The sequence below is a fragment of the Rhipicephalus sanguineus genome, chromosome 3 (assembly GCF_013339695.2).
Source record: "Rhipicephalus sanguineus isolate Rsan-2018 chromosome 3, BIME_Rsan_1.4, whole genome shotgun sequence".
NCBI classification, from domain to species: Eukaryota; Metazoa; Arthropoda; class Arachnida; order Ixodida; family Ixodidae; genus Rhipicephalus; species Rhipicephalus sanguineus.
In genome coordinates, this window is record NC_051178.1 from 231,493,096 (window position 1) to 231,520,593 (window position 27,498).

Sequence of the window (27,498 nt, forward strand, 5' to 3'; positions counted from 1 at the left end):
CATCTCTCTACTTATTGTGTTGGACAAGTGCGAGAGGCGCGCGTAAAAGTTTGCGAGTATGATTTTGTCGACTGTTTGCGTCTCGTGCGTTGTTTTGTCCTTATGGGAGACATATGGAAGTCCTGTAGTGCTTACCATGCGGCTCTTCAAGTGTGGCCAAACTGGAATTGTTGGACAGCGCTGACTGAGCGGGGACATCGACCGGACCTCGCACATCAGGACATGCACACTTTCAGTTAACGAATGCACGGAGTAAAAAAAAAAAAAGAACAAGTATTTATTTTTACGCACCTTGCCGCGGTGGCCGATTCGTAATGTCAGGCGGCCAGTCCAAAATCACGAGCTTCTTTATTTCCTCAAGTCCAGTCAAAACATCGGCAGCGAGACCTGTCAAGTCTTCCCCAAAATCGACGACAAGAAGAGGCGGAAAACTATCGCTTAAAAATAAATCCACGCGATTGTTCGCAGATAGCCAGAGTAAAAAGGTTAAACTAGATGGTTACCGCTTGGCATCACCTCCCGACAAAGATGACAGTGACGTGGAAATCGTTGAAGTTGTACCTCCACGACAAAACGTCAGTGAACTTGGCCTTGGGGAAAATACTAAAAAGAAGGAACTGAAGGAATGCCTGTGCGAAAATGTCGCGAAAGTTAACGCAAAAAGTCCGGTGTGTCACACAAGTGAACAAAGTGCTCCGACAGAGCATAAGGAATGCTGCAGACACGTGAAGCTGCCTGTACAAACTCTTCTAAGCCCTGCGAAAGAATCATCGAGTGGTAATACTGTGCGTAATAAGACACGCGACCTTAAACTAGGTCTTAAAAAACAAAGTGCTGTGATAGAACACAAAAAGTGCTGTGATGAAGAATGCAACGAGTTAAAGCCAACTGTGCAAACTGTTTTGAGCCCGGTGAAAAAATCGTCTAATGTCAGTGGGGTGTTTGAGAGGCCAGGTGGTTTCAAACTAAATGCGGAGACAGAAATGGTGGAAGGACAGAACGTGCAGTGCAAGCCATCAGACTCAGCCGTGCAGACTCCAAGTGCACCAGAGGAATCTGCTGATGGTAGCGCAACGAAAAGTCCTTACTATCTGGAGAACCTCGTATTGATAGTTAATTCGATAAAAGACAGTGATGACTGGAATCTTTTCAACCAGCAGGAACAGGAAATGTTTTGCGAGTTTCTAGGGGCAGATGGTAAGCATATGTTAACTTCTTTCATAATTTGAGAGTGTTCCACATTGTCATGGCCATCGACATAAAAGGCGCATTTGACAACGTAAGCCATAAGGCCATACTAGATGGGCTAGCAGAAACGAACTGCGGTCAAAGGACGTACCAATACGTCCAAAACTTCCTTACTAAAAGAACCGCTGTCATCAAAGTAGGAGAAGACGAATCTAAAGTCTTCCACCCACCGAGCAAAGGCACACCTCAAGGCGCTGTGATCTCGCCTACGCTTTTCAATATAGCTATGATTGGTCTAGCCAGAAAACTCGAAGATATTCCAGACATCCGACACTCCTTCTATGCGGATGACATCACTATATGGACAACCAAGGGTAGCCTGGCAGAAAAAGAAGAGCGGCTCCAATTTGCAGCTAAAACAATCGAAGAGTACACTAGAGAAAGGGGACTTCAGTGCTCAGCAGACAAATCGGAACTCATTCGATTCTCCAAAAGTAAAAAACAAAGGACAGACCCGAGCCTTCGCCTTGAGGTCAAGTTAGAAGGCAATATTATTCCAGAGAAAACGACCGTTCGAATCCTAGGGATGTGGCTACAGTCCAATCAGCGATGTCTCCACACACTGAACATGATTAAACGAACAGCTCAACAAATTGTTCGTATGATAGTCCGAATAACGAACAATCGTGCTGGACTGAAAGAGCAAGACGCGCTTCGTTTGGTAAAGAGCTTAGTCATCAGCAGACTAACGTACTCGCTACCCTACCACAACATGAACAAAGAGGAGAAAGAAAAAGCCGACAAAATAATAAGGATGGCGTATAAAGCGGCTCTGCGACTACCACAAAGCACTTCAACTGCGAAGCTGTTAGCGCTTGGACTCCACAATACCTTTGATGAGTTGGCTGAAGCGCAAGTGACCACACAGATTAACCGCCTGCTACAGACGCCAACCGGCAGAGAACTTCTTCAGAGGATCGGTCTCGGTGGACAAGTACAGGCACATGGAAGAGCTAAGGAATTGTCGTGCTTAGTCAGAGCCTGGTACAAGATATGTCCCCTACCGAAGAACATGGATCCAATTCTACATGCTGGAAGGCGTAAAGCAAGAGCAGCTTACATAGATAAAAAGACAAAATATTTGAATACGGCAAGATTTACGGACGCAGCACCATATCAGACTAATGCAAAAAATATGGTGGCTGTGGTCACAGACCGAAAAGGAAACATTACAAGTTGTGCCTCCATAGCCCAAGCCTCCATTACAGAAGCGGAGGAGATAGCGCTAGCACTGGCAATCAAGGAGGGCAGGGAGCGAAAAGCCCCACTGACAATAATCACGGATTCGAAGGCTGCATGTAGGAACTACGAAAGGGGTAGAATATGTACGAAGGCCTTCCAAATTCTAACCAAAGCTCCTAGAGATTTTCCAATTGAATACACCCAAACGATTATCTGGGCGCCAGGGCATGCGGGCGTCACCGGGAACCAGTTTGCGGATGAGGCGGCTCGAGGCTTCACAAATCACCGAGCTTCCTTGCACACTGCAATAGAGGACCCAACGCCCCTAGACCCTAATTTTGCTACAATTCTTCAGTATTACAGGGAGAATAGAAAACTCTATCCAGCACCGCATAAGAACCTCACAGCAATGGAATCTGCGGCGTTACGCAGACTCCAGACAAACACATACACGAACTTACACAGGCTACATGTATTCTACCCCACAGCATACAGAGATATATGTCCGTGGTGCGGGGCCCCACCAACTCTGTTTCACATTACATGGGAGTGTACACTTCACAACGAAGAACACCACAACATGAATAACACAGAGGAAAAATGGGAGGCACTGCTGTCCAGCTCGGCCTTTGATGATCAGCTTTGTCTGATCCAACGGGCAGAGAAGATGGCAAGGGCCAGCGGAGCCCTGGAATAGGGGCCCGACCATTTGCTTTGCTCCGCGTTATACGCAAATAAAGTTTCTCTCTCTCTCTCTCTCTCTCCACGATTACATCGATCTATTTCATGTAGAGTGTAGACCTTTCAAAGTCTGCAGAACAAGCTTAGCGTGCTGTTTTCTTTTTTGCAGATAAATGCCAGAAGCTGCTTGCCCGGCTTCTTCAGCGAAAGCACATGTGGCGAAGAACATCTAAAATTGGTTACCCGGACATTGCCAGTGATGTTTCCCCAATTCTGCTAACCTTAAGAGACAAAGGCTACGTAGAGGACGGTAAGCTTTGGAAACGTGTTTTTTTTAAGCCCTGCTGACAACAGTCATGACTATTTGTCAGTGACAAGCTTGAAAGACCTGGACGTGGCCTTACGCCTGCTGTCACCGTTCGAGTTGAAGACCTTGGCTCAAGTGTTTAAGCTGAGGACAACTGGCCAGGGCAAAGGAAGTCTTGCAGACTCACTGATAGATCACTGCAACAAGCAGCAAACTGTACTGTTCGGCTCCAAGCAGGCATCTCTTCAGCAACTTGCACTGAAACGGTGATGAACGTTCTTTCCAATAGCAATCAATTTTCTGTTTGTATTCATTGGTTTGGGCCTCTTAATAAATGTTGAGCAGATAGAACTTGAAATTGGCTGTGGAACATATGACAGTGTATGTATTAAAGCATAAATTTATCATTGGCTTAGCCGAAGGGGGTTTGGGGGGTTCACCCCCCCCCCCCCCCCCAATATTGTAGTTTTTATGTGTATACACTTGCACAAACACACATAAGTGGGGCCACCTTCCTAACCTGCAATATAAAGTCCTCTACTGCATTTTATGCCACCTTTTAGTGGAATGATAAACCGGCCCAATGTACTCCATGTTAAGATTCATCATTCCGTAATCTAACATCAGATGTATGTGTATCAAATGTTTTGTGAACTGGGGTTCATCACTCCGTAATATGACATCACACATATGTGTATGAAATGTTCTGTGAAATGGGGTTCATCACTGTAATCTAACATAAGACATATGTGTATCAAATGTTCTGTGAATTGGGATTCATCACTCTGTTATCTAACATCGGACATGTGTATCAAATGTTCTGTGAATTGGGGGTGCCAGGTGTATACTACTGCTTGGCCTCATTTTACCTCAAATTTTGCACGGATATGGTATTTTGTGATGCAAGCAGTTTTCTTCTGCACGCATGTAGTAAATTGTTCTTGTGCCTGCCAGGGCACTGGCATTGCTTGGTCCTGCATGGAAGCTCTGTGATGAGCCACGCGATGCATGGAGGCGTCTGCTAAGGCTCTTCTCTCTGGGGACTCCGTGGGACATGGAAGAAGCAGGAGAAACCCCGCAAGTGTGAGTGACGTTCCCTGGTGTGTAGTTATAGCTGCCTACACATTTAAAATGGCTCCCATATGTTATATTTTCTGAATAAAAACCAAACGTCACCTGTAGATGATAATGCAATTCTGCTCCTTGAAAAAGCAGACATCACTTGCATGTCAGATCATAATGTTTGATTAGCTCGACAAAAAAAATTTAAATCTTGTCAGCAGTGAACTTGTGCCCATTTAACAGAGTTGGAGATTGACATACTCTCTTTACACATTGTGCAAAGGACACTTCTTAGTCTTATGGTGTTTAAAGTATGATGGTGCACAAGTATGTTTTTATGTAATTGTATGTCTACATTTCCAGTTGCTTTAGTTGACAAATAAAGAGCAACTGCATTGCAAAATATGTACGGTGAGACATCTGTGACCTCTGCAGCGATGAGTGCCAAGTATGAAATGAAGCAGAGTTCAAGTATTTGTGGTAACAGATATGAGTTCAATTCCTTAATTGCAGCATTTTCCCAGAAATGAATAAAAAATTTTAGCCATGAAACTGTGGTACTGGTTAGCTATTAGAAAATCACATTTAGTTGTCCAGTTTATGTTCAGCTCATCAAGTAATACACTTAGAGAAGTGGAATCATGCTACATGCTATGTGAAGCATAATTTTGCTTCTCAATGTAAATCACTTGATGCATAGAGTTTCATACAATAACCGGAGAGGAAACTGGCGCTGCGATCGTTCAACCACCATGGGAATGATCGGAAGTACAGGCTTCGGATTGGATTTCGTTAACTAGCGAACTGCCTACGGATCTTTTTCTACAGTTTCAGTTTCGTTCTTTGAGAGGCGTGGGCAGTGGGGTTCATTGCAAAGCACTCAAGCAGTGCCTGTGTTGTTCAAAGAGGCTGAAGACCGCTAGGTTTCTTGTTTTGCTGTCACGTTGCAGCTTTACAGGTTGTATTTGACAGTTTTAGCAAAGCGTCGTGCACTCACCGCTGTGCATAGATGTAGCGTCCCATGCCAGTGCAGGAAATTGCATAGAATTCACGTCTTGTGATAAGTGCTACTTGTCAAAACTCTTTCAAATCGACTGCAAAACGACGGCGAAGCTAAGTAGACGCACCGGCACGCTCCTCTGACTTCACTTCACAACAAAACGAGAGATGCGTTGGGCGCAGACCCCTTGGACAGACGCACCTGGCATCGCAGCAGATGATACGTTAAGTGTTTCTCACTCAATATGGTACTGTTATTTCCAAAAATAGATAATGCGTACTTTCCAGGGAAAGACAAGCGTGTTTGTTTTAAGTGTTGTAAAGAAAATAATTCATTATATTGTGATGCCAAATCTGGAACACAATTGCAGAGCACTGCATACCCTGGTGATTGAATTTGTCCAGGTTTCAGTTCCGTCTCACGGTCACGCAAGCTTTTTGCAATAAGTTTTACGTACAAAAGAATGAAGCAAGTTTTAATTGGAAATAACTTTATATCGCTTTGTTTTACACTCGGCAAACAAGCGTTGCGAATCTCAAGAACCTAATCCATTCGAAGCAAATCCGAAGCCTGTACTTCCCATCATTCCCATGGTGGTTGAAGCGCCGCTCAAGGAGCCCGCGTAGACACTAGCGCCAGATTCCCCTCTAGGTATTATTGTAAGAAACTCTATGACTCGATGAGATGAACGTTCATTGGACAGCTACGTGTGATGATCTAACAGCCGATTAGCGGCTTCACGACTAAGTATTTGCACAGCTTTAAAAGGATAACAATAGGTGTACATACCGGGTGATCCACAATAGTGCCATGCGCTCTTATTTTTTTATTTTTGTGTAACCGGCCTGTTACATGTGTAAGCACGGCCGTGCCCGAATGCCTGGAAACTTTCCCGATTATTTTAGACTCTTTTGACAAAATTGCCTGCAGAACGCAAACAGTAGAGTTTATTCTGGAAGTAATATGGCCACCAATGATAACACTGGAATCTGCGATACCACATGTATAAATGCCGATGCGCCTTACCTGCTGATCAGATTATCGACGACCGACATCCGTGCTCGTCGTGATCATTGTACAGCAACTGTTGCTTGTACTTTCAGTCTTTCTTTTCCTGGGCACAAGTTCGCCCAATAAAAAAATGTTTCGTCTTTACCGGCTTGAGTATTGCGTCCTTTGCCTTCACAACCACATGACAATAATGTGACAGTATCTATGTGTAGGTATGGTTTGCAGCTTGTAGCAGCTGGAAAGATGGCCTTCCCTGAGTATGAAGTTTCAAGGCAACACGAAGTCTTCTCCTCACGAATTGACCTAGTTAGGTGAGTTAAACTTATGCTAGTGTGCATGTGTATGTTTGCAGTAGTCATTTTATGTGTGCATCTCCAACTGAATTCATGGAATCGGTCAAGATCACTTCCCACACGTGATCCGTCATGGCTACAGAGTCTTTCCTGCTGGATGATGCAATAGCTTTGATAGAGCATATTTTATGGCCTCCCACCTAGCTGTACAGCGTGCACTGTACTTGTGTGCCAACAACCACTGTTGGTTTGAGCACACCGAATCTTTAGTGTCTGTGCTTGCTCCTTGCTGTGTGCTAATGTGCAGCTGCATTCAAATTCTCCAGGCTGGGAAATGTGAGCCCACATAACAAGGAAGACCTTAAGGGGACGCTAAAGGCAAATATTAAGTCGACTTGCATTGTTAAAATAGCACTTCAGAAACGTGACAGTGCATTTCTCGTGCCAAGAAAATGATTAATTTAAGATGATATATAGAGCTGTGCGAATAGCAAAATTTTGGGTGCGAAGCGAATTCGAATATTGAAGTGTGAGTGCGAATCGAATCGAATATTTTTCGAATATTTCTCGAATATTTCTCGAATATTTTTCGAATACTTCGAAGCGATATTGCAGAAAAAAAAAGAGAGGATTCCTAAGCATATTCGTATGAGATAGCAACACGAAAGTGTTTCTTTTCGATAGGTTGATGAAGCACTGGCGGGGTGGTGTTTTATAGTTGTCTTATCAAGAATGAGGCAATGTAGAGGCCGAATTCTATTTAGGTACATGATTTTGTGCAACCAAAGTGTTGCCGACAATACTTTACACGTGATGGGCAAAGATGCCAGTTCCTCAGCCTCTCCTCCTCTCTCAACTTCTGTGGAAGCCCAACTGATGTGGCGGACAAGGGTGTGCTCCCTTCAAGTCCGGAGTTCCAAATTTGCCTCATAGACGTCGATATACAAGACCATCTGAAATTTTCGATGCTAAAAAGCTTCAGCGTCCGATTTTTCGGACTTCCTGCCCAAATTTCAGGCCCAGAACAGCATTAATTGAGCCCCCAACTCTGCCAGATCTTTCATCTTCATGTTGGAACCAGCGTTTTCTTGAGTTAATACATTTGCGACCGTAGCAGAGCTTGAAAGGCAGCTTTGCCACAATACAGGTCTGTGATGAGGTGAAGCATGTTGAAAATCTAGGGACCACTTCCAATCGGACGTTGACTGTCTCTTCACTAAGTTCGACCGTAACGGAGCTTGAAAGGCAGCTTTGCCGCAATACCGGGGTGTGATGAGGTGAAGCATATACAAACTCTAGGGACCACTTCCAATTGGACGTTGACTGTGTCTTGGCAAAGTTCGTCCGTAACAGAGCTTGAAAGGCAGCTTTGCGGCAATACGAGAATGTAATGAGGTGAAGCATATTAAAAATCTGAAGGGGTCACTTTCAATCGGACGTTGACTGTATTTGTTTTACAGCGAAAGCTGTTATGAGATCATTTCACCGGCCGTTTTTGGCGCCGTAGTTGTCCGCCGCCGCCGCCGCCGCCGGTGTCCGTAACCAGTATCGCTCGAAATAAGAAAAAAAACGAAATAAGAAAGAATTCCAGGATGGAACGAGGTTCGAACCTGGACCCTCTGCGTGTGAGCCCAGTATTCAACCTCTGAGCCATGCCGGTGCTTGAAACTGCTTGGCAAAAAGGTCCTATACAGGCTTCATGTCGGGAAGGAACCACATTAGCATATGCAATATAGCGTGGTAGAAGAGTAAAATAAGCACCAAGTGTCGCACAACGCGAATTCTGTAACCAGGCGTCACACAATGCGAATTGCGCAACGAGTAGGTTGTTGAATGCTTCCAACCCATTAAAAAGGACTCTGCCATAATTCTTCATCGTCATCAGGCACAGCATCAACAAAGTGCGCATAATGCCTTACATGGGTTTAGCAGGTACCAACGCTCTCCGTAGGATGATGAAAAATGGCACAGTGCCTGCTGCCCTACTTCTCAAAAATTACAATGATTTATAGCGTAGTGGGTTCCTCGCAAGTGCACTTGTATTGGTTGCCAAGGAAGCCCATAAGCGCATGATCCACTTCCTCGGGGTCTCAGTAAAATTACAATGATTTATAGCGTAGTGGGTTCCTCGCAAGTGCACTTGTATTGGTTGCCAAGGAAGCCCATAAGCGCACGATCCATTTCCTCAGGGTCTCAGTAAAGTTCTTCGCCCCCCCCCCCCCGTCTCTCTCCCACGTCAACGTATGTTATAGAGCATGACGGGAGAGGGAAATAGCGACCGGGCGTCCCCCAATGCAAATTACATAACTGGTGGGCCGTTTAAAGATTCCAACCCATTACAAAGGGCTGAGCCATAATTCTTCATCGTCATCAGTCGTCGCGTCAACAAAGTGCACATAATGCCTTACATACGTGTAGCTGGTGCCTCGCTTCTCCGCAGAATGACGAATAATGGCTTAGTAGGTGCTTCCCAACTTCACAAAAATTGTGATTTATGACGTAGTGGGTACCTTTCTAGTGTACTTGTATTGTAGCCCCAAGAGAGCTTAACGGGCTCTAGAAACGCCGCTCTTCCAGCTTTCGCTGTGACTGTGCTGCGGTTTCAGCGCAGGCCTGGTGTTTTTTTGGGAAGTTCGAATAGGTTCGAATAGTAAAATTCCAGTGCGAATCGAATCGAATAGCAAACACTATTAGAAAAATATTCGGAATTTCGAATATTCGCACACCCCTAATGATATCGCATTTCAAGGGTCTGCGTTATTGATGCGTAACTATTGGTAAATTGACTATTGATATCATCGATAGTTTTTTTTGAAACTATCGATAGTGCAATCGGTAGTACCATCAATATTACTAGCGATATTACTGCCACGCGTGTTTATTGCTTTGTTTTGATGTATTCGGGTTTGACCCACAAAGACTGTAAGCAATGTTTGACGCAGACCACCCCTTAATGTTTGAGAAGCTTCATGGTTATTTGAGATCATTTTGTTAAGATTACGCGCCCGACGCAAATAGTCAAGTTTATTCGAGAGCTTACACGAGCACCAGCGATAACGCTGGAAGGTTTGATGACTGATGTATAAAGGACGACGCGTTCCACCAATGATCAGATTACGCGATGGCTGACGACTGTTCTCGCTGCTATCAGTGTGCAGCATGTATCGCTTGCATCTTGAGTTTTGATTTTCTGGGCACAAGTTCGCCCAAATAAATAGCTCTGTATTTCCCAGTCTTGCTGCAGCATTCTTCCCCGTCAGAACCACGTGACAACACTATCGATAGTGGTGTGAATAATGATGCTGTTGCTGACCGGCCATATTGCCAAAATATTTGCGATAGTCTGCTATCAGCTTCGCTTAATTTTTTAGCACTTTTTGGCGAGAGAAATAAATTGTTGCCGCAGTGAAAATGGCCATCTAAAAATTCATATTCAGAAGTAACCAGTTACACCTTACAATTAACAAACTTAGTTCTTGATATTTTTTTTTTAAATTTTGAAATCATAAAATGCAATATAAATTTGAAGCTGCGCAGTTCCACCACATGTAACGGCTTCCTTTCCGCTACAGCTGAACAGTTTGACTTTATGATCATGTGTCAGCAAAGCACTCTGGTGAAGAACAAAAGCATGTCAACATTCTTGCCTTTCAGCCTGCTCCTACAGCTCCAGTATGTACCATGCGTGCGGGGAACCGAGTTTATTCTGCAATGAGTTGGTGCTATTGATATTATACTATCGATAGCACCATCGAATTTACTATTGATAGCGCTATCGATAGTATTTTTTACCATCGATAGTTCGATAGTGACTCAACTATCGATAGTATCGATAGTACCATCGATAGTTCTGCATCACTAGTCTGCTTACACCCAATTCACCCGCCCCTGATTAAGGAGAATGATTTTGCATATGCCTTCAACACCCTTAACTGCCTGACAAACGGTGCAATGGTTTCTTGCCCAAAACGTGCCTACAGTGCAGCAGCACAGTCAGAAAGCGAGCTGATGTCATCACATGCATGCAACATTTTCTCTTACTTGCAGTTAGAGGGAGTTTCATGATTGAGTGAAGCCAGTAAAACACTGCATAATAACGAAAAAAGTGAAATGGGAGGACACAGGTGACAGAACTTTTCAACCATGTGCACCAACCGTGTCGTTGTGGAGACATGATGTCTTAAACATGGCAGCTATGATGTGTTTCCAGCTCTCGTTATGGAAACTGGTGCTCTCAGTACCAAATACTACCTTTGATATTCGTGAGTGCTTTTAAAAAAAAATTGTCACTGGTCTGGGATGCAAGTTTGTGTAATACCAAGGTAAACGAGGGATGTGATGCGGGTTTGCCGGTAACACACCTTGAGGAAGTTTCTTCATAGCGCGAATAAAAGACAGGACGAATGAATACACAAATGGACGCACAGGGCGCTAATGTCAAGCAGAGTTTTTTAACGGCGGAGCTGTTAAAGCTGACTTTAGTCCGTCAAGAGCCAACAGAAAACTATCATCATCATGAACCGGCACACACTCTCTTCATTCTCTTCGTCCTCTTCTTCATCTTCTGCTTTGCTCCCAGAACATGTGCGCCGATTTGTCCGGCATGGGATACAATAACTCCGATGGACGAGTGAATAAGTACAGAGAGAGAGATAGAGAGAAAGCGAAAGAAAGTAATTCCCGGTGAGAAAAATTTCTTAACAAGGCAGGATTCGAACCCGCATACCCACGATCCGAAGGCGAGCATCGTAACCACTCGGCTATCTAGGCACGCTAGCAGAGCATAGCATGGCCTTGTGTAGTATGCTATAGCGAGGGGGAGAAGGAGGGAAAAGAGGAGGGGAGAGAGAGAGTAAAGCATAGCATAGAAAGAAAGAGAAATAAAGAGAAAGATAGGGAACAAAGACAGAGAGAAAAAGAAAGAGAGAAAGACAATCAAAGAAAGAAAGAAAGAAAGAGGAATAGAGAGAAAGGAAAGAACGAGAAAAATAGAAAGAGCGAGGATGAGAAAGAAATTCATAGAGAGAAAGAAAGAAATAGAAGTGAACAGAGAATAAAAATACATAGAAAAAACAGAGACAAACAAACAAGGCCACCCAGCTCTGCACATCCTTCAGGCTTGGCACCACTAGTGCAAAGCTGCCTTAATTTTTTTCTTTTAAGAATAGAAAAAATCGACAGCTAGCATTTTATTCAAGCCTAACATTCACTGCAGTGATTTTTCTGTCCTGAGTGGCTGAGTACTAACAACAGAATTATACTGTGGAAAGGCTACATTACTGGGCTAGCACCGAGTCTGCTTCTACTAGAATATCTTGCTAGTGCTACAATGCACGACTCACATTTACTTCAACACCTCGATTACTTAAGTGTTGTTGTTAATAACATTGACATTTCAAACAGTCTCAAGTATTACTAATGTATCATCGTAGCTTAAATTTTCAGTTGCCTTTAGTGTACCACTGAGTAACACTTCTGAACAGGAAACTTAAGCTGAGTTTCCACGTGATGCGATGACTTGCAACAGAATTGGAACACAGTGATATGCCTTTAGTGAGTAGACCTCCAAGGTTTATAGTCGTAGGGGTTACTTCAATCTACAGATTGGACCCTGTACTGCTTCCATTGTAGCAGGCTAAGCAAGTTCAGAAAAACAAATGCCAACATTAGTTAGAATGAATTCCTCAGATACTCAGTGAATGAAACAGCTCATTTTTTTCTGCACACTTCACCTGATAGACTACGACTGCAGCTGGCTTTATGGCATTGAGGCTTGCAAATTCATGAGTGATATGAGATACATGTTGGGAGCATCGAGTAATGTATTCGCTTTCTTATCATCAAAATTAGTGACTTGTGTGCAGGTTCTTTGGTTCTTCACTCTTGTTGCCCTCAGTGGCTCCATCTTGTGGTTGTGAATGGTTTCAATCGTATCTGTAGTCATCACTTTCGAGCAGGTAATCACGTGTGTGTGTGTGTGTGTTTGTAGGGCTGTGCCACTCATACTTGAGCTGCTTCTGCTCATATTGTTTCTGCAGGAATATTTTCCCATGTAAACCCTTACACCTAAATCCCACCTTCACCATTATGACTCAACCAATCACCGTTACATTGCGTGGTCACATAACTGTGACCATGCAGTGTTAGAAGTGTCGATGGTTCCAAAGAGGGGCAAGAGGTTGAAATTGTGATGGCTCTTTCTCAGTGCTACCTTTCTTCAATAGCACACTTTGGGCCACAGTTTCACGGCACCCTGTGACTCTTGCTAATAGAAAGGGAAGAAAATGAGGATAGTGATGTTTCATTGCTACAGGTATGAAGCATCAAAGGTTCTGGAGGCAGAGCTGATCCAAGCCACTATGGACAAAAAATGGGAAAAGGCTAGGCAACTTTTCAATGATGTTGAAAAGCTTGCTAGAAGCAAGGAGGCGTTGGAATACCAGGACAGGTAACATTAACATTTAATCTGCTGCCTTGCTGCATTTGAACAACCTCAAATGTCATTCTTGCAGGGACCAGTTATTGACACCATTCCTGAGACATTTCAGCATGTGTGGCGTCTACACTCGGTGTCGTTGCTTGGGTGTCGATGTGCTGCAGCGTCTCAAAGAACATCGACGTGCTGTCAAGGTTCTCAGAGATCTTTTAAGCCAAAAGGTGAGATAACTTTGTAGTGCTAAGCTGCATGCACAGGGAAGAGGCTGTTTATCTATCACTGTTGAGAGTGTGAGCTCTTTATTAACCTTCCTTAATGTCTCAGTTGGAGGAATTATAAACTAAATAGTGTAAAAACTTACCTGTTCTTCTGTTATGAAGGTTTCTTGTTTTGAGGCTGCTTTTGCTTCATTATTTATAGCATGAGATGCAAGGCAGTCATAAGGATTTTTGAGTAAAGCACCACTGATGCGAGTGTCCACTGTGCCAGGAAAAGATAACCCTTTAGTTTGATATCAGCTAAATTTTAAGTTCACGTATGTTGACACCGTTTTCAAATGCTATTTAATAATAAAAAACATGGTTGATCCCTCTGTCATAGGAATCGGAATAACACGAAAGTAAAGCGTGCCCTTACAGAAGTAACTGAATGTTTACTGTACATTCATATAAGAGAGTTTGAACAATGTATATTGATGTCTGGCAGCTATAGCACCGTTTAACGTGGATATACCCACTTTGATGATTGGTGGTACATCTCCATCCCAACGACTAACGTCCATGCTAAGTGATTAAACAAACCCTTGTGGTAGCTGCAGTAGTTAACGGTGAAAGCGTAATCAGAGAACGAGGTGTGATAGCCAGAAGAGCGTCGCATATTGGACGCAGAACTTGGTCGCCATCCTGCGGCATGTTAGATTGTGATTGAACACTACGGCTGGACTAGATGGAAACGCAAAGCGCGTCGTGCCGCCCCGGTAGCCCGGACGCGATTTTTCTCGGGGCGAGCGCGTGAGCAGGGAACGCGGTGTTACAGCCAGTTGAGGCAGGCGTGCGTCGCAGAGCTATTTTTGGTTTGGATTAGCGTGATGATATGAGCGAGTCTGACGCTTTTACGACGCTAGGGCTATGGTCACCACCTCGCGGTGTGTTAATTCGTTGACAAACTTGAACTTCTGTTGAAAACGCGCCGAATGGGACGGACGTGTAACGCGTTGCAGGTGCTAGTCGCGGAGGCCACAGTAATGACGAATTACTTTACCTTACCGCTCCCAGAGGGCAACACCACCCCGCCGACCGAGAGAGTGGTAGATATAAAAGGCGCGTCTGTAAAGCCTCTGCAGTCTGTGACAGTGGCGTAGTGGATAGCGTGCCAGGCATTTGTTGTTGCTGACCGCGCGGTCGTGCGTTCGATGCCCGTTGATGGAACTTTTTTTCTTTGCCATCTGATCGTGTATATTTTTTCGACGTCATTTCCGTGACGGAAATACGTCACTGAAGTCTTGGTGGACCCCGGCATAAAACACTTTCGTGTTAAAAAAAAAGAATAGTTGTTCCTTTCAGGTGAGACAGCATAAAGCACAGTTGACACTGATTTCTTTTATTTTCCCAATTGTAATGACAACATTGGTGAGTGTGTGCGGCCAAATTTCTGTTGCAGCTCTACTGTCAGAGCCGCAGAGGCCACTGGTGGGATCGACTGGCCCTCAACTTGGAAGTTCACCTGGGGAAGCCAGTGGAGGTACAGCTGGTCTTTTGCATAGAGTGACTCAGTGAAATAGTAATTACTTGCACTTTAGTCCTTACTGTAAGTAACGTCTCTCTCTAGGTTTGTTCAATTGAATTAAATTTCTGTGCTGCGTACCTTTGCACCAAGCAGAAGGCAGAAACATAAGTAGGCCGGCAGTTAAAAAAATGTAGACGATCGATCAAGAGAGGGAGCAATAGCTTTCTTGAAACAAGAACTGCGCTTGGTTGAGTAAGATGTTCAATTCAAAGGCTAAAAGCAACTAGAGGCAGTAATAGGTCAGAAATGCAGCGGAAAAGGCCCCCAAAAGAGATACGGTACACATTCATCAGGGAAGCATTGTTGCTTATTTGTCTCTTCACATACTTTGTGTGCTTGGAAAACAAAAACTAATTTGTAATTGTTAATTTGTTACTACTTGCTGTTATGTACATGGTTTTGTGTGGCTTCGTCACTGCGTCATCACATCATCCTTTCTTTATACTGGGTTATGCCTGTAGTATGCTGGCAAGTTAAGAATGGATGAACTTTGAGGCATGGATCTTGCTATTGTGTGCGCGTGAGTTTAAGCATAGCCTACACTGTGCTAAGCACCTGCGCTGTCCTGGGTGCATGCGCAACTGCGACATTTAGCTACACTTTTTTAAAGTCATTACGGGATAACAAGCAGATGTAATGCACGGTTGCGGAAGGACCTTCTCCGTTTTGGCTTTTCACTGGCCATTAGCAAACATTTTTGACCGCGGGAACTTCAACAAATCACGTTTCAAATAAAATTATTTCATACGGAGGAGCTTGTTTCTATAGAAAAACCTAATATTAGTGGAGACAAGAAAATATACCGTGAGAGAAAAAAAAAGAAAAAAAAAAGTTGAATGAAAAAGCGTAGGATCATTCGATAGGCCATGAGGAAGTTTGATATCAACGGGACATATGACATAACCATAGGCATGTGCAGGATTCGCCATTAGGGGAGGCCAAGGTTCATCACAGCACCCCCCCCCCTTCCACCCTGATTGGTAGACTCTGAAAGAAAATAAGCTTCGTAATGAATGCAGAAATGAAAAGTTCTGCATTCATTGGCCTGCCTTTGGTCCCCCGCTTTCCGGGGGTAAAGGCACAGAGTAAGCACTTTCTGAATGCAATATCGGTGGTCCCTGGTTGCCATTACCGCCAAAAACCTGTGTCGAATGACGGGACAGGTCCGACTGAGCAAAAGGTGCGGTGTAGACTTGGTGCCCCCCTTTGATTATTGGGCGGGGCGGCGGCTGCACACCTGCCCCCCTCGTGCGCACACCTATGGATATAACTGTCGTGCTGTTATCATTCTCTGAAGTAACCTGTCGAATTATAAAAAGCAGTCTTCAGTTGCCTCAAACAGAGATTGACACTGTAACTTATCTATGCTTTTGCTGCTCTCTACAGTTGTTTTTCCATTCAATGACTTCAACACCCACATAGCATGAAAGCTTGCCTTGGCTATCGTCTTGGTAGAAAAAACCATTCTTATTAGCACAGGTGTCGTGGCAAAGTCGCAGAGTTACATCTATCTGTAATTTGGAGCAGCAAGGTTGAAGAGATGTGCAGATTGATGGGACAAGCAGCTACCATTAGGTAAAAACAAAAAGCTATGAAATAGTAGCTAGCTGTGCTAACCATGATGGCCTCAGAGAGTGTGCTGCATCGCCCGTTTAAAACCGAGCTTCACTTCGAATACTTCGTTGACCGTTCACACGCAGGCCCTAAAAGTTGTGCATGAGGCCCTAGATGACCCCAGCATCAGCCCTGCTGCTCGTCATGCCTTGGTCACAAGGGCAAATCGCTTGGCTGCAAAGATGCCCAAGGACGTGTTGCCATCACTGAAATCCCTTCTGGAGCAGGAGAAATGGGATGCACTACCACAGGTGTGTTCTTCTTTGCTCAAAGAAAGGCATATTAGTAGGGATGTGCGAATATTCGAAATTTCGAATATTTTTCGAATAGTGTTTGCTATTCGATTCGATTCGCAATGGAATTTTACTATTCGAACTTCCCAAAAACAAATACAATCAAATTGAAAGTGACCCCTTCAGATTTTTAATACGCTTCACCTCATTACACTCTCGTATTGCGGCAAAGCTGCCTTTCAAGTTCCGTTACGGTCGAACTTTGTCGAGAGACAATGTCCGATTAAAAGTGGTCCCTAGATTTTCAATATGCTTCACCCCATCACACCCCGGTATTGCGGCAAAGCTGCCTTTCAAGCTCCGTTACAGTCGCCAATGTATTAACTCAAGGAAACGCTGGTTCTAACATGGAGATAAAAAATGCGGCGGAGTTGAGGGCTTTATTAATGCCGTTCTGGACCTGCAATTTGGGCAGGGAGTCCAAAGAAATCGGAAGCCGAAGCTTTTTAGCATCCGAAATTTCAGATGTTCTTATATATTGACGTCTACGAGGTAGATTTGGAACTCCGGACTTGAAGGGAGCACACCCTTCTCCGCCACATCAGTTGGGCTTCCACAGAAGTTGAAAGAGGAGGAGAGGCTGAGGAAATGGCATCTTTGCCTATCACGTGTAAAGTGTTGTCGGCAACACTTTGGTTGCACCAAATCATGCACATAAATACAATTCGGCCTCTACATCGCCTCATTCTTGATAAGACAACTATGAAACACCACCCTGCCAGCGCTTCATCAACCTAGTGAAAAGAAATACTTTCATGTTGCTATCTCATAAGAATATGCTTAGGAATCCTCTCTAACTTTTTTTTTCTGCAATTTCGCTTCGAAGTATTCGAAAAATATTCTAGAAATATTCGAGAAATATTCGAAAAATATTCGATTCAATTCGCAGTCACACTTCAATATTCGAATTCGCTTCGCACCCAAAATTTTGCTATTCCCACAGCTCTACATATTAGTCAATGCAGTCTGGTGAATTCATGGCAGAGAACATATGAAGAATGTGCTGAAATTGTGTTGCAGATTATTAAGTGTGCTAAAGTGTAAAATCTAGGCCAGGCCTAATTTAATTATGTGTGATCATTTGGTGTGCACCTAAATTACGTATATACCCAGTGAAATGTGACCCACTGTGGTGGCCGAATGGTTATGGTGCTCGACTGCTGACCCAAAGTTCGCGGGATCAAATCCCAGCCGTGGTGGCAGCATTTTGATGGCGGCAAAGTGCTAAAGGCCCGTGTGCTTATTAGATTTAGGTGCACGTTGAGAACCCCAGATGGTCGAAACTTCCAGAGCCCTCCACTACAACATCTCACATAATTAGAGCTGTGCGAATAGCAAAATTTTGGCTGCGAAGCGAATTTGAATATTGAAGTGTGAGTGCGAATCAAATTGAATATTTTTCTAATATTTCTCGAATATTTCTCGAATATTTTTCAAAAACTTCAAAGCGAAATTGCAGAAAAAAAAGTTGGAGAGGATTCCTAAGCATATTCTTATGAGATAGCAACATGAAAGTGTTTCTTTTCGCTAGGTTGATGAAGCGCTGGCGGGGTGGTGTTTCATAATTGTCTTATCAAGAATGAGGCAATGTAGAGGCCGAATTGTATTTATGCACATGATTTTGTGCAAGCAAAGTGTTGCCGACAACACTTTACACGTGATAGGCAATGACGCCATTTCCTCAGCCTCTCCTCCTCTTTCAACTTCTGTGGAAGCCCAACTGATGTGGCGGACAAGGGTGTGCTCCCTTCGAGTCCGGAGTTCCAAATCTGCCTCGTAGACGTCGATACATAAGAACATCTGAAATTTTGGATGCTAAAAAGCTTCGGCGTCCGATTTTTCGGACTTCCTGGCCAAATTTTAGGTCCAAAACAGCATTAATTGAGCCCCTACCTCTGCCACATGTTTCATTTCCATGTTGGAACCAGCGTTTTCATGAGTTAATACACTTGCGACAGTAGCGGAGCTTGAAAGGCAGCTTTGCCGCAATACGGGAGTGTGATGAGGTGAAGCATATTGAAAATCTAGGGACCACTTCCAATCGGACTTTGTCTCTTGGCTAAGTTTGGGTCTGACGGAGCTTGAAAGGCAGCTCTGCCGCAATACGAGAGTGTAATGAGATGAAGCATGTTAAAAATCCGAAGGGGTCACTTTTAATTGGACGTTGACTGTATTTGTCTTTGGGAAGTTCGCATTGTTCGAATAGTAATATTCCAGTGCGAATCGAATCGAATAGCAAACACTATTCGAAAAATATTCGATATTTCGAATATTCGCACACCCCTACTCATAATCATATCGTGGTTTTGGGATGTAAAACCCCTACAATTGTTGTTATTATTACCCATTGAAATGTGGTCGCAGTTTTATTCCACGGTTTCAGGCTATGCTAAAGAAGACCATGGGCCAATAGCTAGTTAGGTAGTTAACCACAGCAAAACACAGTTGATAACCTCGTTACTGCTGACGTTCTGCTTAATGTGCAAGTACACTATGGTCTCGAAGTGTCTATGACAGCACAACTTTCCACTGGTTTTATTTGAAAATATCTGCAGAGTTTATTTTGTATCGGATGGAAGATTCTCGAATTACACCAATCTTGTCACAGACTTTCCGGCCGCAGATGTCGCTGTATCATACACTTTGAGTGCTGATATGAAGTTTTGCCATTACAGGTGGAAATCGAAGGCCAGCTAGCAGATCGCATGGTGCCTGGACGAACTAACATGTTTGCAGCACGAGACGGAACAACCATGGAAGTCATCTCCGTTGAAGAAGTGGCATTGCGGCATTACAACCTGCAGGGCTACTCTAAAGGTGAGTGGGAAGTTGAGGAAAGAAGTTGAACACTTCTTGATGGTGGTGTTGGGCAAGGGGCAAAGACATGAATAGAAACACCCAAGATGGAAGAGTGGGGTCTAACTTGGTGACAATATTCCTCTTCCTTATCTGCCATCACAGGGTCTTGCTAGACGTGGTAACTACTAGTTCGAAGAAAGAATTGTTTGTCAAATGGAGCTATTCAAGGCTATATCATGAGCAGGGAAAGAAACACAATAAAAGTCACAGTTTGGCTGCAAGGAAAAAGCAATGAATGCGGTATGTAGCACCAAATTGGAATGTTATACAAACTAAGGCTAGCCGCTAGCTCCTTTAGCTTTCCAATCTGGCGTAACTCAACAAAACGCTAGTGTAAATGAACTGTGGCCGCTGCAGCAAGCGAAGCAACCTTCGTCCTGTCTATCGCTTCAACGCGATGTGTTAAGAAGACAGCACATACAAAGGTATGAGCTGCCTGCTGATCCCTGTCAAAATAGGGTGTGTGCCACCACGCCCAGCAATTAAAGTACGCAGTTCCTGCCGGAGTGACGCATGAACAGCTCTTGTCTTCATCAGCTTGCATGTTGTAGTCTCCCAACTAATCTTTATGCAGCATTATGCTACAGTGCACATCGTGAAAGAGCCTCTACCTTGAGGATTTCTGCAGAACGCTTGTTACATTGTTGTTTGTCCAGATTTAAGGTTTCTTCCCTTTCGTTCTTTGCAGGAGTCCATGGTGAAGGCTCCACGTTTCATGCACTCTTTGGCCTGCTCTGCTGGGGTGTGATATACATGAGCGGTGTGCCAGATGCATTTCGGTCTGCATACCAGGCGCTGCCCTTGGATCTTCATTCAAATAGCTTTTTCACAAGCCGGGAGCAAAGTTTTCTCGAAGCATTCAAAGTGATCTCTGAAAGCACAACACAGGTAAGGGAGTATTTTTCGAAATGAAGGAAGATAAGTTGTGCTTTCAGAGCCTTTACCTTTCGCAGTCCTGAAGGCAAGGGAAGCCACATGGATCCTGAGAAGCAAAGTTGCTATTTATTTTTTTTAGCTGTTGTTATTATTCGGTGGTTTGCTGCATCAAATGCAGCTTTTTACTATGTTATCATTGAGAAGAAAGCTATTCATTTTTATGTGAATGTTTTTCTTTCACTAGCTACCCCATTGCTGGTGCTTTTGTGCCACTATACTTAATTTAACTAACTTTCGTTGAGAGCTGCTGAACCATTTTTGGTATTGTAATGACCAACTGCTGGTGGGTGCCTAGCTGGTTTAGGGAGACACAGTGAATGGTTTCAAGACTTGCAAGGAAATAGATGCTGTTCTGTGTCATTTGCTCTACTGGTAAAGTGTTCTAATTCTAAACAGTCGTATGGCTCACTTTCAGACAAGTTGGTTTCTGACTACAGCTGAATTATGAAATGAAGGCCTGCAGACTCTTCTTAAAGTACAAGGGCCGTACCCTGAGACTATTGCTTTCGGCGCTTTTCCTCAACCAACCAGTCCATGTACACTGAAAGTGATGGCTCCAAACATGGTCACTTCAGAATACAGCCTCAGAAGTGAAATTAGTATACCTTGTCATCAGTGTACAGCCCAGTCATCGCAAATTTCTATGGACCAGGCTACGGATGTGCAGTAGTTGTGTCAAAGAAATAAGTTCTCGTTGCCTTATGAAGTACCCTGTTTTCCGAACACGATGCAGGCAAACCGCAGCAATCTTGGACGATGTAAATTGCATGGCTTCAGATAGTGTAGATATAGGATATCGAGCGAATGTGTGAGGACCCTCCAAAGCTACATTAAAAAAGTAAAGATATTTATTCTCTATCTCTCTCTTTTCATGCAAAATTTTGCTTTTGAAATACCGAGTGGATGCATCGCTAATACCTCGAAAAGTGGGTATTTTAAGCTGTTTTTAGACAAAAAAAAAAAAAAAAAGAAAAGAAAATGCCATCACCGCTCGCTGAAAGCGATACACGATAAAAAAATTGCGTCTGCCCAGCATGATCTCTGTGGTTAGGTGGCCACTGCAACTGCTCAAAGCACACTGAAAAATCTCACACAAGGCTTTCTGGAAAATTTTTTCATCTTCGCTATCCACCTGGTGCACTTGTCACCTGCTTTGGTGTACTTTAAAAGATGCCAATAAGCAAATAATGCAGTTTTCAGCACCACAGATTTACCAATGTTGCTTAAAAGTTATAGTATGTATACTACTGCTCATTTATATAACCAATTTTCCACAAGTGAAATTGAAAATTTAATTGCAGTTGTTCATTACTAAGGGATCCTGAGAAGGAGCTCTAGATCAGCTTACAAACGATAAAGCATTCCTTCAAACTTCTATTTTCATCAGTTTTGTGGCACTTGACGAGAAAACAAAAATTGAATTTTCATATCTTGAATTTCGTGCCGAAATCGCAGAATGTACATTGTAACATTAGTTACTTAGTTCATTCTCAACATCAGTTCACATTTTGATTCTTTAAAAACTCGGGGGAATGCTGACCACTTTTTACACTCCTGCTTATATTGCAGGAACTGGAAGAGAGAGTTGCAGCTGCCTACAATGCCCACTTTGGAAAAGCTGGCTTAGTCCAGTGGGACCGATTCACGTGCACCGACATTCAGGTGAGATTAGGTGTCCCAAACTCTGTATGTCAGCACGATTAGACATGCAATCGGCAACACCTGGCTTTATTTGGAAGGCTCACTTTTGTTCGTGGGGTGATTTGTTTGCACGTTCATGCCCGCAACCATTCGCCGTACACCATCACAGTCTATGTGCTGATAACCCGTGCAGAATATGCTAGTGCGATTGCCAAGCTGACCCTTTCAAGAGTTCATTTTCTTTTTCTTCCAATTTACTAAAAAAGAGGCACTATTACTGCCAGCAACAATTGCTGTAGTGATCAAGTGAGTCACTTGCCTTTCTGTTTGATAGTTCTTTATCACCATGTGTCGAGCGCTGACCACCCTTCTTCTTTTTAAAACCTGACATTGTGATGTCAGTCAGATAGTTTTAAAGAGCAGGCAAATGCTGTGCAGACGACTCATTATGTATTTTCATATATAGTACAATGATTGATTCAATCTCTAAAAGTTGTTTTTTTTCCCGAATGATTTTATTTTATTGGAAAATATCATTATTTGGGCACTTAGTATGTGGAGCAGGCAAATACCATGCAGACTTATTATACATACTTTCATTTATATTGCCACGCGTATTATTTTGACGTATTTGGGCTTCACCCGCAAAGGCTGTTTGCAACGCTCCGCGCAGACAGCACCGTGATATTTCAGAAGCTTCATGAATGTTTTAGCTCATTCCATTAAGATAGTGCACAGGACGCAAATAGTCTAGTTTCTTCGAGAGATTACGCTCCCATCAGCGATAATGTTGCAATGTTCGATAGCACACGTATAAAAGCCGACACGCTTTACCGCTTGTCTGTTTATCGACGGCCGACGCTCTATTCGCCGCTATCACTGTACGGTGTGTATTGCTGTAGTTTGACTTTCTGTTTCCCGGCCACAAGTTCGGCCAAATAAAGAGTTTAGTCTGGCACGCTGACTGCTGCTTTCGTCGATGTCACGACCCCATGACAATACAGTAGACTCTCAATAAACGAAACTCTCTTAAATGAAATTGCTGCTTAAATGGAACAACTGCCTCTAACATGATTGGTTTTGTGCTTGAATTCTGCACCCCTTTTCATCTCTCAGTAAACGAAACTGCTGTTAAATGAAACATATTTTCCTGGTCCCTTCAGCTTTCGTTTAACAGGAGTCTACTGTATGATGATTGATTCAGTCATTGAATGTAGTTTTTTACCCAAATGATTTTATTTTGTTTGAATGGAAAATATCGATATTTGAGCATTTAGTATGTCGTTGATTTCAGGGCAGTGCTGAAAAGTTAGCATTCTGTGCAGGAAATTGTGCGTTGCTTGGGGCCACATGTGCTTTCAAGAATCTGTGAGCTGTTGGCCCGTCAGTTTCGACATCGCCGAAGCGGCCTGCCAGACTTGCTTGTCTGGAACCCAGAGACGGGAAAAGCTAAGGTGAGCACTAGCCTACCCCAAAAACAAAATTTCAGCATCTGGCACATCTGTGACCAGGTATAGGTGCACTTGGTGAAGTGAACCGCAGTAAAAGGGACAGAAAGGCAAGACAGATGGGACAAGCATTACTAATAAGGCAGTTGTTAGTAGCGCTTGTCCTGTCTTTCTCACCTTTCTGTCCTCTTTATTGCGCTTCACTTTACCAAGTATGCATCACCAATTGGCCCAAACTTCTCTTCTGTATAGGCGTAAGTGTAGTTAGTACCTGTTTTATCCAAAAAGTGCAGTAAAAGGAAGCGATGACCCGATAAAAAAGATGTCATGACGTCCATGCCTCGAACATCTGACAGTGCTTAACCTTTTAGGTATCTTTTCACATAATTTAAAGCCACTTGAAAGTCAGTGCTGTGCCGTCATTGTGCTGACTGATCTCTTTTCACTGTTCATATGTAGTACAACGTTTAGGGCAAGAGGTACAAGTAATTCATAATTCACCAGTGGCAAACAAACTGTTGTGCCTTGAGATTGTGCTCACTATGTGCCTGCCGAGTGATAATTTCTGTAATCAGTTTCCCACACTACTGGGTTGGAATCTGACTGCTGCAATCTCTTTCTGTCACATGCTCTTGCACTCGAAGGCAGCAGAAGTGAAAGGACCCGGTGACACGCTCTCCCCAAAGCAAGTTGTCTGGCTGCGCGAGCTCTTAGCGTTGGGTGTGGATTGTGAAGTGTGCCGCGTCACAGGTATTCAATTTCTTTTGTTGTCCTTACTTCAAGTGCAGTGACACAGCAGGCTAGCTGGAAACCATCAAGGCACGAGCTGCGACAAATTTAACACGATAGCGTTAAAGAGCCCGTGTCGCAGAAAAATGTGGTGTCGGTGTCTGTGGCGTTGTCCACGAGCGAAAACCCCAGATGGATGCAAAGAATAAAAATTAGGTTTAGAGCCGGAATTGAACCCAGGCATTCTGCATGGCACTCAAGTGTTCTGCCGCATTGCCGCGCCAGTGCTTGAAACTGATTTGGAAAGAGACCCTATAAAGGCATCACGTGGTGCGAGGAGACAAGTTAACAGACGCAATAATACGTGGCAGAAGCACAGAATTGCACCATGCATCACACCATGGGAATTGTGTAATGAGCGATTGGTTTAAAGCTGCCCACCCATTACATAGGGCCGATTCATATTTTATCATCATCATCAGCAGCAGCAGCCCAGGCATCAACTAAATGCGCAGCTACGTAGGTGCACGTTTTGTCTTAAAAACAAATCGTCGGTACTTCGCTACTTCGCAAAATGGTGAATTATGGTGTAGTGGATACTTCGCAACTGTACTTGCAGTATGCACCATAGGAGAGTTTACAATGGCAAATGTCATGCGAGTGGACGTTCCTTTCCTCACAAAATGGTTGAGCCGTCCATTGAGATGGCAAGCGAATGAGAAGGTTCTGCGATCGGGGCCAAAAACGCTATCGCATTCCGCTCGTATACATGTCCTCCCAGTTTTTGCGATGTCAGTGGATATATATGGTTCGTTCGACTAGCAGTTCATGTTAATCGGAAGCGTTCTATGGGATGTGAGCTGCAGTTTCAGAAGCAGTTTGTGGGATAACCTAAGAAATGCCATTTTCAGGGCTAAAATTGGGAAAGAAGAAGCACTAGTAAAATGGGACATAAAAAGTATTCCATAACGCTATAACCAAGGCATAATATAAGCTAGCAGACTAAGTAATTTTTAAAGAAAACTCTGTTAGGACATGTGAGCAGTGAGATATCTCAGGAAGCATACGTAGCATCATAATGTGTTAATTCTGTTACAGTCATTTTGTGAATTGTGTATCTTACCATGTAGGTCTCATCAGCTACTATTTTGGCTTTGTATACTTCATCTATGATGCATCACTTTTGAAATTTAATTGGTCACTCAATGTAGCTCTGGATGCCATTTGTAGCTGCGCCCAGAAACAAGCAGGGTCAACGAGTTGAGACTTCAGGCACAAAGCAGCATGTTCCATGCTGCATACAATAAAATCCTGGTAAACAAACTCTGGTCGAATAGCATTGCCATTTATATTGTCGGTTGGTCACAAGTTGGGGCACTGTGTAAAAGGTTTTGATAGAAGCAAGCTTTGGATACCTTTTGTAATGGGGAAACATCTGAAAGCGAAAATGGCATAAAAGGATTGCCTCATTGCATTGGAATGCATATTGTTGTTCTCTTAATTGTTGTGCATTTTTTGTAAGCGCTCAAAACACACGATCGTGGCTTAACCGCACCTGGCATTGTACACTATAAATCAGAAAAATTTTACGTCATGAACTCCTGCTGCTTTTTGGATTGGCAAACGTGATTGCACTTGTTTGAAAGCCAGCTGTGTTAGCAGCTGCAAGAACTAAAGCAAAAACAAAATAACTTCCAATGGCTTTACATTTTAAACTGTATTCACACGACGGACGAAATCGCGATTCGAGCCTGTGGATTGCATACTCCGTCACCATACGTCAGCCGTTCCCGCGTCCCCGCTTCGGTCCGCGCGGAGCGATTCGTGAAATGACGGAGGCCCAAATCACAGTTGGGATCCTCGCTTGTAGCATGAATTCTCCCCTGTCGTGTGAATGCTGGCTGCGGAGAGATCCGAATCACGTCACATGTCACGTGACTGAACCGTCCGCGATCACGTCCGTCGTGAGAATACAGCTTTACATGCACAGGCATTTTTGTGAAAAAAAAAGATAAAGCTAGCGAATTCTATTTCTGTGTCAATGCTAGTCCCGAATTTTTCACATTTGCAATGACCATCTCTCACGGTAACGAAACTTGAGAACTCTGGTTTTACCAATTTCGTTTTATTGTGGAGGTTGTTTATTTTCCCTTTTTTTTAGGGGTGTGAGAGCGAGTGTGTGTCAATGCAATCCTAGTTTAATTGCTGTCTTCTCTACTGATGTCTCTGCATCTGGTCACTGCGTTGTTTTACATCAAGCTGCACTGTTCTGAACAGTTACCGACTTAGTAGGATTGCCGTAGTTGTGAGGCCTAGATGGTGCGCCCTGCGTTGCTGTTCATGAGACTCTGCACACAGTGGCAAATTCATAATCAAAGTGAACTTTTTACAGCAGCACGAAGCAAAATTTACCTTTTATAGCAGTTTGAGCAAATGTAGCAGCAGCTATACGACTGTGCTGTGTTCAGTACGCACTGAAATGTCACGATGTCGACCACATTGTCTCCACTTTACCCGATACAGCACAGGATGCTGTCCGTGTCCATACATGGGCTCGGGGCTCTTTCGCTCACTCTCTACTGGGGGCAATGCAAAAAGATTTTTTTCATTCTCTGCCGTCACCATTTTGTGAAAGTGTTTTTGTGTCGCTACTTTCAGCAACAAGCTCGAAAAGGCTGCAGAGGAAGAAGGCTGGAGCAGAAGATTCAAAAGGATGTTCAGAGCAGATAGAGTGAGGAGGTTTATTTTTGTGGCAGTTGCGTGGGCCCCTTTTCATATTCTTGAAAACAAGGGTTCCAAAGTTTTTCATTATATAATAAATTGACAGGGCTTAATGTCCCGAAACAAAATGTGGGCTGTTAGCCTTGAATTAAGCTTTACTAACCACGTTTTTTCACCTAGAACAACACCTCGAAAAAGAAATGCAGTTTTGACGAACAGCAATTGAACAAAGGGTTACAGTGAAGGCATTTC

At 43.6% G+C, this 27,498-nt stretch overlaps 1 protein-coding gene across 2 annotated transcripts; it reads left to right on the forward strand.

Moving 5' to 3' along the window:
* Positions 1-46: 46 nt before the first annotated feature.
* On the forward strand, positions 47-27,400 carry LOC119388384 (fanconi-associated nuclease 1). Of its 2 annotated transcripts, none has more exons than XM_037656092.2 (15): positions 47-84; positions 3,281-3,421; positions 3,483-3,684; positions 4,373-4,501; positions 6,704-6,802; positions 13,098-13,232; positions 13,297-13,441; positions 14,880-14,960; positions 16,706-16,870; positions 19,588-19,729; positions 20,460-20,659; positions 22,277-22,369; positions 23,674-23,802; positions 24,441-24,546; positions 27,184-27,400. In XM_037656092.2, exons 2-15 carry the CDS (start codon positions 3,325-3,327, stop codon positions 27,258-27,260), a joined length of 1,800 nt encoding a protein of 599 aa, XP_037512020.1. In that variant the 5' UTR covers positions 47-84; positions 3,281-3,324; the 3' UTR covers positions 27,261-27,400. The 2 variants fall into 2 exon arrangements, with proteins under 2 accessions (XP_037512020.1, XP_037512019.1); XM_037656091.2 differs by lacking the exon at positions 47-84 and adding an exon at positions 93-1,197.
* Positions 27,401-27,498: the final 98 nt, after the last annotated feature.

Excerpts from the sequence above, each read along its gene's own strand:
- LOC119388384 (XM_037656091.2), top strand. The coding sequence starts at position 315 with ATGTCAGGCGGCCAGTCCAAAATCACGAGCTTCTTTATTTCCTCAAGT. Across the intron at positions 1,198-3,280 it reads CGAGTTTCTAGGGGCAGATG|ATAAATGCCAGAAGCTGCTT; the intron begins GTAAGCATATGT and ends TCTTTTTTGCAG. Across the intron at positions 6,803-13,097 it reads TCACGAATTGACCTAGTTAG|GTATGAAGCATCAAAGGTTC; the intron begins GTGAGTTAAACT and ends TCATTGCTACAG.